At 35.5% G+C, this 10142-nt stretch overlaps 1 protein-coding gene across 1 annotated transcript in view; it reads right to left on the bottom strand.

The window, feature by feature from the left end:
• LOC106884220 (uncharacterized) overlaps window positions 1–10142 on the bottom strand; it is a 79489-nt gene that overhangs the window by 32755 nt on the left and 36592 nt on the right. The window contains exons 8-10 of the mRNA XM_052976156.1: window positions 8297–8481; window positions 7386–7490; window positions 4437–4532 (exon numbers count right to left, since the gene is read on the bottom strand). Coding sequence (XP_052832116.1) covers window positions 4437–4532; window positions 7386–7490; window positions 8297–8481 — 386 coding nt within the window. The remainder of the gene's footprint in view (window positions 1–4436; window positions 4533–7385; window positions 7491–8296; window positions 8482–10142) is intronic.

Genomic DNA, 10142 nt, shown 5'->3' with positions numbered 1-10142 from the left:
ATATATATATATATATACACAGTTAAATATGGAGAAATTTAATGACTAAAATTAATTTATTAATTAACATTGCCTACAGTTATTTCAATTCACACTCAACTGAAGATTTTGAGTGGAATATCATCAGGGTGAAAGGACATTAAGGAAGTTACATGTTAACCTGTTGAGACATTCTAACAGACTAAGTAGATAAGCGTATGTTTAGTTATTTTTGCATGCGCATGTGTGTATGTGTGTGCGTTAATATTTTTCTTAAGATATAAAATAAAATGAGATGCGCATATAAAAATAAAACTAAAAAAAAATTAAATAAGTAAAAGTAAATAATAAATGTTGATAAAAATAAAGAGGTTTCTTAGATCCTAATATCTAAACACAAACTTCTTAATTCAAGAAAAGAGGAGATTTCAACTTGTAATCATTACTCTAAATTTGTTTTTAGAAAATATAATGAATAAATAACAAAATTGAATATCTTAAATATAAACATAATATAATAACTATAACTTAATCTATAAACTGAATATAAAATATAAATAGTAATATATATAATATATAACATATTACTTAAGAGTTCAATTAATCATAATATTGAGTACTAATCTTTAATAATTGACCGTCTAATATAATACATGATATTTTAAAATTTAAATTGTAAATCTATCGATAATACTAAATAATACTATTTGAATTTCAGAATTATAGACAAATGCATTTATAAATAAATTTGATTAGATAAGCTTTTTTACTAACATGCATAAACACACACCAAAAATCAACCTAGACAATAAACATCCATACACACACACACACACACACGCACACACACACACATAAATTAATTTAGACGATAGACATCCATATTTATAATGATTTTATTTTTTATCTTTTATCTTCATTTTTATCTTACTTTCATTCTTACTTAAATTTCTACTTTATTTCTATTTTTATTTATTTATATTTATTATTGTTTTTATTATTTTTTATTTACTCTTATTTTCATCTTACCCAAATATATTTAATAACATGCATACACACACACACACAAATTAACGTAGACAATAAACATCCATGCACACACAAATTAACATACGCAATTCACATCTGTTCATAACGGTTTTATTTTTATTTTATCTTATTTTTACCTTTATTTTTAGTTTTATTTATTTATTATTATATTCATTTATTATTTTTAACTTGCCCACATATATTTTTATTTATTTATATCATATATTTTTCATTTTATTTTATTTTTATTTTCATTTTATTTCATATATTTTAATATTAATATTTATTTCTTTTATTATATTTATTACCTTTTCTTATTTTTTATTATTTTATTGAGGTCTGTATGACTTAACATAGTCTGAATATATTTTATCATTTTTATTTAATTTTTATTAATATTATTTACTTTTACTTATTTTATTATTATTTTTATCTTTTATATGTGCATATGGATCTTTGTGGTTTTCGTCACTGTTTACAATTATCTTTCAAAAATTTTTTAATGTATCATATAAATGAATAACAGATTTGTTATTTATACATTCTAGAAAAATTTTGCAAAAATGTTACAGGTATTCAAAGTTTGATAATTTTCAGAATTTTCAGCCAATCAGAAAACAGCATGTTCGCTGCCTCTTCCATCATCAGCAAGGAGGGAGACATCGGCATGTCAAAATATTAAACTAGGATTTTATGAAATAAATTATCTTTTTCATATCTCCTTCTCCTCCTTGTGTGCATGCACAGCATCTTTGGTTACTATGGAAACAGTTCTTTGCAATCAGCTACGCAACATGTGGTGCTTCTTTGCTTTGGTTACTATGGAAATAGAAATTTTCGCCATGGTGATGTGTAAAATACTTGCTTCTGATTTGCTAAAATACCCAAATTTTGCAAATTTTAAAGGCTAATAACTTTTCAATTATGGATTTATAGGGAAAATGAATTTCATTTTCATAATTAATATACAAAACTTAATCCATACTCCAAATTTGAAAACAATTGGAACAAAATAGTAAGCAGTGACAAAAACCACGAAGATCCATGCATATTACATATTTTAATACTTTTATATATTTTATCAGGTGATAAAGGTCATGGAGAGGGTCATGGCCCAACTAATTAGGGACAGAGTGTGCTGAGATGAGATGCAGTTCGGTTTTGTGCCAGGTAGAAGCACCACTGATGCTATATTCCTGGTACGGCAACTGCATGAGAAATACCTAGCCAAAGATAAACCCTTATACTTGGCTTTTGTGGACTTGGAGAAAGCCTTTGACAGGGTTCCCCGATCCCATATCTGGTGGGCAATGTGGAAACTAGGGATTGATGAACAATTAATAAAGGCTTACAGGCCCTATCCGGAGATGCCAATAATAAGGTTAGGCAATGAGTATAGTGAAGAATTCTAGGTAAAAGTAGGGGTCCACCAAGGATCAGCCCTCAGCTCCCTCTTATTCATCATTGTCCTCCAAGCAATAACAGAGGAATTCAAGACAGGTTGCCCCTGGGAGCTCTTCTATGCTGATAACCTGGCTCTCATAGCAGAATCACTACTAGAATTAGAGAAGAAATTTCAGGTGTGGAAGCAAGGTTTAGAATCGAAGGGCCTTAGAGTCAATGTAGCAAAAAATCCTAGTAAGTAGGAAAGCAAACACATCACACACACCCTCCAGTCGATCTGTAGAAAAGGTGTAGGTAGAAACTCCATACAATGTGACCAGTGTAAACTATGGCTACATAACAGGTGCAGCAACATCAAAGGAAGGTTAACCGGGAAGATAGCTTTCGTGTGCAGCAAATGCACCGGGGCAATAAACACCACAGATGCTCAGAAAAAAGATTCCATCACATGCCAGGGGTAGAAACTAGAAGTAGTTGACAGCTTCTGCTACCTAGGTGACCAAGTCTGTAGTGGGGATGGATGCTCAGAGAGTATTACCACTAGAATAAGAACTGCCTGGGCAAAGTTCAGACAGCTTCTACCCCTGCTGGTGACAAAGGGCCTCTCACTCAGAGTGAAAGGTAGAATGTACGATGCCTCTGGATTGTTGGGTTTGAAATGGTTGTACTGCATCACCTCTCAATATCCTGTTGCTTATTTCGATTTTATATATGTATGTATGTATGCATATATGTATGTATGTATGTATGTATGTATGTATGTATGCATGTATGTATGCATGTATGTATGCATGTATGTATGTATGTATATAATAAGCACTTGTATATTTGTCAATAGAGTGGGTATATCAATCAAAATATACACTATTATAGATCCTTTTCAGCCAATCTTACCAATCTATTTCACAAAGGATATTAGGTAATCAGATGATTACCCAATAATTGCACTCAGAGTTGACTGGTATAGAAAAATTAGCAACTGATCTCTATTATGGGAGGTGAGAAAGTAGCAAAATTGGTTTGTGAGTAATGTGAGAAAAACAAAACAAAGTCACAGGAGGCAATTAAAAGAGTGAGTGTGATTGCCAGTAAAAGTGGGTTGAAGTGATTAAAGCTTTACTGGATTCTCAGGCTATGAGAGTGGAAGGGCTTAAGGTGGAATCTCTAGCATTTATAATTATGGTAGAGCCCAAGGTAAGCAATCACGTTTTTTGTTTTTGTTTTTTGTTTTTACATAGGCAAGAACTTAGAAGTTCACTCTTGCAGTTTAGGTAGGTGTCTGGGTTTCTTGGCTAAACTTAGCCTGCACTTTCTGTTACTGTTGAAGTTAGGCTTGCACTTCTGAACTCTCCACTTGATTTTGTAATCCATGGCACTTTCTTTCAATGATCTTACATACCTAGTCAAGGTTTTGACATTGTGTCTCTTCTGGATATTAAAGGAGTACCTATGGTTGTTAAATTTGATTCTGAAAGTATATTCTGCCACACCCACATATTTCTGCACATTTTACTTCCCCAACCCCCCATCCTCATATATGACTGTATCTGTGTCGCAGTGGCCGTTAAGGAACATATAGTGTGGGCCTACCAGCTAATGTTTTCTTTATACTGAGTACACAGCTTAAAGAAACTCTTAAAGTGTATCTTTTAAATATTTTATAGATGCTGTTCATACAAGGAAAGTGTTTATCTTCTAAACTAAGGAAGATCTTGCATGCACACAATTCTATGCTTAGGGAGAAGGAGGATGTGAACCACAACACTTTCCAATGCTGTTTTCATTTGGTGGGGTTAAGTTGGAGTTAGATACAACACTATAAATCGTTATGTTCTCAAAAAGATTATTTACTTTGATATCTCTTTCTCTCTCTCTCTCTCTCTCTCACACACACACACACACACACACACACACACACACTCACACACATACGTGCACACACAAACACTCATTAACATTAGCTTCTCTCTAGCTTTATCCTCTCCAGCTTGTCTCCTCTCAACTCTCACATACTGACGACTCACCTTTACATTATCGATGTAGGAAATCTCCAGCATCATTGGAATTTGTGTGATGATATTTTCAAGCCCACCCCTATCAGGAATCAAGTGCCAGTCATTCTACAAACAAATAAACAGAAGAATAAATAAATAAATAAATAAATAAATAAGATCTTCAAGTATGGATCTTTGAATGGTTTTATTCAGCATATTGATAGTGGATGTAAGTCCATTAGTGACTGTGTTTACATGTCCAATAGTGGACACGTATAAATCGATTCATGTTTGATTGTGGATCTTTTACCTTTTGTCTTTTACTTGTTTCAGTCATTAAACAAAGGCCATGCTGGGGCACTGCCTTGAAGGCTTTAGTCATGCAATTCAACCCCAGGACTTCTTTTTAAGTCTAGTACTTATTCTATTGGAGCCACAAACACACCAACACCTGTTCTCAAGCAATGGTGGACACACACACACACACACATACATATATATGTGTGTGTGTGTGTGTGTGTATACAACAGACTTCTTTCAGATTCTGTCTGCCAAATTTACTCACAAGGCTTTGGTTGGCCTGAGGCTATAGTAGAAGACACTTGCCCAAGCTGCCATACAGTGGGAGTGAACCCAGGACTATGTGGTTTGGAAGCAAGCTTCTTACCATGCACCCATGCCTGTGCCTGTTGATGTAGATTTATGTGCACCAGCTGGTATGGGTTTCTGACCAACACTGGCTGTAGATATAAATGCATCCAGTGGTAGCTGTTCACTACAGGATGCAGTTCTTGTTGCAGCATGGGACATTGTGTGCTTCAGTGACCCTAAGACTTATGCTAGTGGAGCACAAGCTCCTGACAGAGCTTCTCATGTTGAACAGTTCATAGGGAATACTCCTTGGAGAAAAAAGCAAAAAAGAGTTACAGATGCAGTGATGAAAATACAAAACCACCAAGACTTGAAAGAAGTAGGTCTTCTCTCAGGGAAACATATAATGTGAATCAATAAAACCTGAAAGGGAATCCAACTGCAAAGAAGTGGAAAAGACAGCTCCAATGAGAGAAAAGCAGAGATAAGTCATCACTGGTTTATGCTCCAAAGGGAGCAAATGGCTTCAGTAAATGTGTTGAGTAGTGAACATAATCACATGCCCAGTAGTGGCTGTGGATATATATTCTGAAACTATTGTGGGTTCATATCCAGAGGTGGATTTGGATTTACCTATGTCCAATTGTGTCTGTCGACCAGAATTGCATTTATAGCCAATGCTAGATATAGATTTACATTTCAATAGTAGATGAGGGTTCATGTTTGGTAGTGCTTTATCTCCCCTCATGACTGTGGGCTTATCTCCCCTCCTAGCTTTATATTTATGCTCAGCAGTGGCTGTACTTTTATATCTAATACCTGCTGTCACCAAAATTTGGCTCACCTTACTAATGATAAAGACTGCTATGATAAACAGCACCAAAGTAAGTTTCCCTTTTGGCAATGACAATCAGATAGATTTTCCTCATTTCTAAATGAATTTAGAAGATAGCTACTAATTGAGCATTGTTGTCATTCCTGTCTTTCAAATAAACATCAAAAACATGAATAGAAAGAAATGAACCAGTTTACCCCAGGAACTAATACCAAATTGGACAAGTGGATCATCACGCAACTTACTTTCTCTTCTACAGTGTTCACCAAGCAATTAAATCTCTACAATTATTGTTCAATACAAGGTACCATATTTGATGCACTGTTTTTCCACAAAAATGTCTCAGAAAACACTCTCAGGCCCTATGTTTGAAATTACTTTAAATATTGCATGCTCTAATGCATGTAAAATTCCTTTTCTTCAATATGTGCTACTGAAATGAGTGGAGGTGGGGAGTCAAATATATCTATGTGTCTTTTATGCCATCAAATATGGTAAGTTTGTCTGCTGCTTGAGCATGGTTTCTGTAGCTGGATGCCCTTCCTGATGCCAACCACTTGGAAGTGCAGACTACTGAGTGCTTTTTATGTTGCTCCAGCACTGGCAAGTTCACCAAGTAACTTGCAAAACAAAACACTTTGTTGAGTATGTCATGTGTAAACAAACACACGTTTGTTTTTGAAGCATTGAAATGTATTGTAGAACTAATAGAAACATAAATTTTATTCAACGCATAAATACTGAACAGTATATATAAAGGATAAAAGTCTTTTAAAAGCAGAAAAATTTGCCAGCAAATTTTTCCGCTCTTAAAAGGATTTTATCCTTTATATATACTGTTCAGTATTTACGTGTTGAATAAAATTTATCTTTCTGCTTTGTTGAGTATTTATCTAAGCAACTGTCTAGAAGTATGTTTTGTTAATACTGACAGTTATCATGCTAGACACCAAGCCATATCAGATGTTATATTTTGGAAACTTAAACACCCTAATGGAGGATGAAGACCACTCAGCTACATTGATGTTATTGATAGAGCCACATAACACAAATTGAGGATCTAGCAAAGCTAAAGGGAGACAAAGACTTTTGGCATAGCATTGGGAGATACAACTCAGTTGTGGTTAATTAAAGAAGTGAGTATTTTGTAAATACCTCACAGAGTGGTGACCATGTCCAGCATAGTTACAGGCTGCTCTTTGGTAAGGCATGGCACCCATTCAGCCACCCTGCTAGGGAGAAGTCATGGAACTGCAGCATGGCAGATTGTGAAGTGGTAGCAGAAGAGCTCAACTGAGCCAATAGTGCTTCATACATCGATGCTGAAGGGAAGAATCTCAGAAGATCAATGATCAGAATCACCAAGAGAGTAACTGCAACACATCTATAGGAGTGGCATCCATGGTTGTGTAATCAGCAAATGAAAGATCCACTATGACTCAAGTTCCCAATTCAAATTCATAATAATGGGATTGGATGATGACAGAGGGTGTTGGGAATCCACAAAAGCAGCAAAAAAAAAGAAAAGAAGAGAAACTATTAAATCTACTTACTGTCATGAAATAATACTCAAACGTAACATTTTTAATTGCTCCTGATTTTGTTTGAATTGCCTTCTTCGATATAAAAACATCACACAACACTTTTCTCAAAGTACGCTAGAAAACAAGAGTAAAATGAAATAAAAAGGAAATAATTTAGTACAAGTTTTTCCATCAGCAATTTGAATGATCAGACAAAGATATTCCTATCTGGAAGATTTCCAGGAAAAAAACAGAAAGTATGTAATATATTATGATGCAAATGAGATATAAAACTCTCTCTGGATTGTAACTGAAGGAAGCCTCATGTAGTTCTCAGGGAGACTCAGCATGACAAGGCCGGCCCTTCGAAATACAGGTACTACTCATTTTTGCCAGCTGAGTGGACTGGAGCAACGTGAAATAAAGTGTCTTGCCCAAGGACACAACGCGTCGCCAGGAATCGAACTCACAACCTTACGATCGTGAGCCGAATATCCTAACCACTAAGCTATGTGCCTTCACACTTGTACACATACATACACGCATGCACAATCATCATCATTATCATCATCATCATCAACATTCAACACCTGTCTTCTGTGGTGGCATGGGTTGGATGGTTTGTTAGGACCTAGTAAGCCAGAGGACAGTACCAAGTTCCACTGTCTGCTTTGGCATGACCTCTACAACTGGTTTCCCTTCCTGATGCCAACCACTTTGCAGAGCAGACTGAGTGCTTTTTATGTTGCTCCAGCACATAAAAATTTTGCAATTCTAAAAAGTTTGCCTCTTACATAGATATATAGGGATAAACAATCTTCTATGTACTGTGCTGAATACATGAAGTGTTCATCTGTGTTGGGGATTGGTTGTGGTCGTGATGGTGTTGGTGATGGAGTGGATTTGGGAAGTGGTAGGAAAGAAGAAATGAAACAACATACTTGTCCATTATAAAAAGTGTTATCACTGTCCAGCTGGAGCATCTTCAAAGTGTCCACCATGCCAGTAGCCTTGCCATTCATCACATCCAGAATGTGCTGCAAGATGTCGGCCTCGTTGGTGTCAGCGTTTTTGAGTTTATTGTAGGAACAGTTTAACAGGAGGTTGTCCCTGGTGTACACCGTACCTGGGGGTTTAATAATGGACAATCCACACAGAAAGGAAGAATATCAAAGACTTCAGAACTTTGGTAAACAACAACAAAAATAACAATAACAATTTCAAATTTTGGCAGAAGGCCAGCAATTTCAGGGGAGGGGCTAAGCCGATTACATCGACCCCAGTGTTCAACTGGTACTAATTTTATCAACTCCAAAAGAATGAAAGGCAAAGTGGACCTCGGCAGAACTTGAACTCAGAACTTAATGACAGACAAAATGCAGCTAAGCATTTTGCATAGCAGTCTAACAATTGTCAGCCCACTGCCTTAATGATGATGATGATGATGATGATGATGATGATGATGATGATGGTGATGATGATGATGATGGTGATGATGATGATGATGATGGTGATGATGATGATGATGGTGATGATGATGATGATGATGATGATGATTTCAAATTTTAACATGAGGACAACAGCAAGTTTGGGGGTGGGGCAAGTCAATTATATCAACCCCAGGGCTCAACTGGTTCTTATTTCATCAACCTCCGAAAGGATGAAAGCCAAAGTGGACCACAGCAGAATTTGAACTCAAAATCTAAAAATGGATGAAGTGCAGCTGAGCATTTTGTCCAGTATCCTAAGGAGTCTACCAGCTTGCTGCCTCAACAACAATAACAACACTATCATAAGCTAGTCAAATAATGGAGTTGTTGGATAAATTGTTTATGTCCCTAACTACTATGCATATCACATCAGCCCACATTAGCCCAACACCAGGAGGAGGAGGAGGAGAAGAAGAAGAAGAAGAAGAGTTTTTGATTTTAGGCACAAGGCCAGCAATTTCGAGTGTATGGATTTAGAGACTACCATCAACCCAATATTGGTACTTTATTTTAGTAATCTCAACACCATCAAGATGATAAAATAACAATAATAATAAAATAACAATAATAATAAATAGTGCAGACATTATATTGAAGGATTTCTGACAATAATCATGTCTCCTCATTAATATGAATGTCCTAATTGACACAAATGTTCTTGAAATAGAAATTGGCAAAATGTGGAACACCAAGGCTAAAACAATACCTGTTGTCATAGCTGCCCTAGGAATGATAGCAAAAGGGGTTGATTGCTACCTATCTCAGATACCAGGAAATCCAAAAAAGAAGGAATTCAAAAAATAGCGCTCATGGGTACTGCCCCTATCTTACATAAAATATTGTCTATGTAATCCCCAAAATATCTTAATCTGTAAACAGTGTCAAAATACTTTTAAATATACATCATCTTATAATCAAATTAATTGTAAAACAGACTTCTAATTTAGTTAATGTTTTGACAGATATTCTCTATGTGTCTCCATGTGCAGCATTCTCGTGCCAACAAAGTATCTCAACAGGCATGATAGAGTGGCACCATATATTCACTGAGTAATTTGCAAAAACCTGGACCTTCCCCATGATAAAAACTGGTGGAACACAAACTACCTACAATGCCTGAAAATGCTCACATCTCACTCCTTGGGAACTTCACCATTCAAACTGACAAAAAGGTAGATGCAAATATGCCAGACATTATATTGAAGAGTTCCAGACAAGAATGATGCTTCCTCGTTAATATTGCTGTCCTAGTTGACATAAATGTATCTGTGAAGACCTACCAAAAGCTGAGCAAATA

This window comes from Octopus bimaculoides, chromosome 23 (assembly GCF_001194135.2).
Source record: "Octopus bimaculoides isolate UCB-OBI-ISO-001 chromosome 23, ASM119413v2, whole genome shotgun sequence".
Lineage (NCBI taxonomy): Eukaryota > Metazoa > Mollusca > Cephalopoda > Octopoda > Octopodidae > Octopus > Octopus bimaculoides.
The sequence above is the reverse complement of the archived record's forward strand: the minus strand, read 5'-3'. Positions and strand labels throughout refer to the sequence as shown.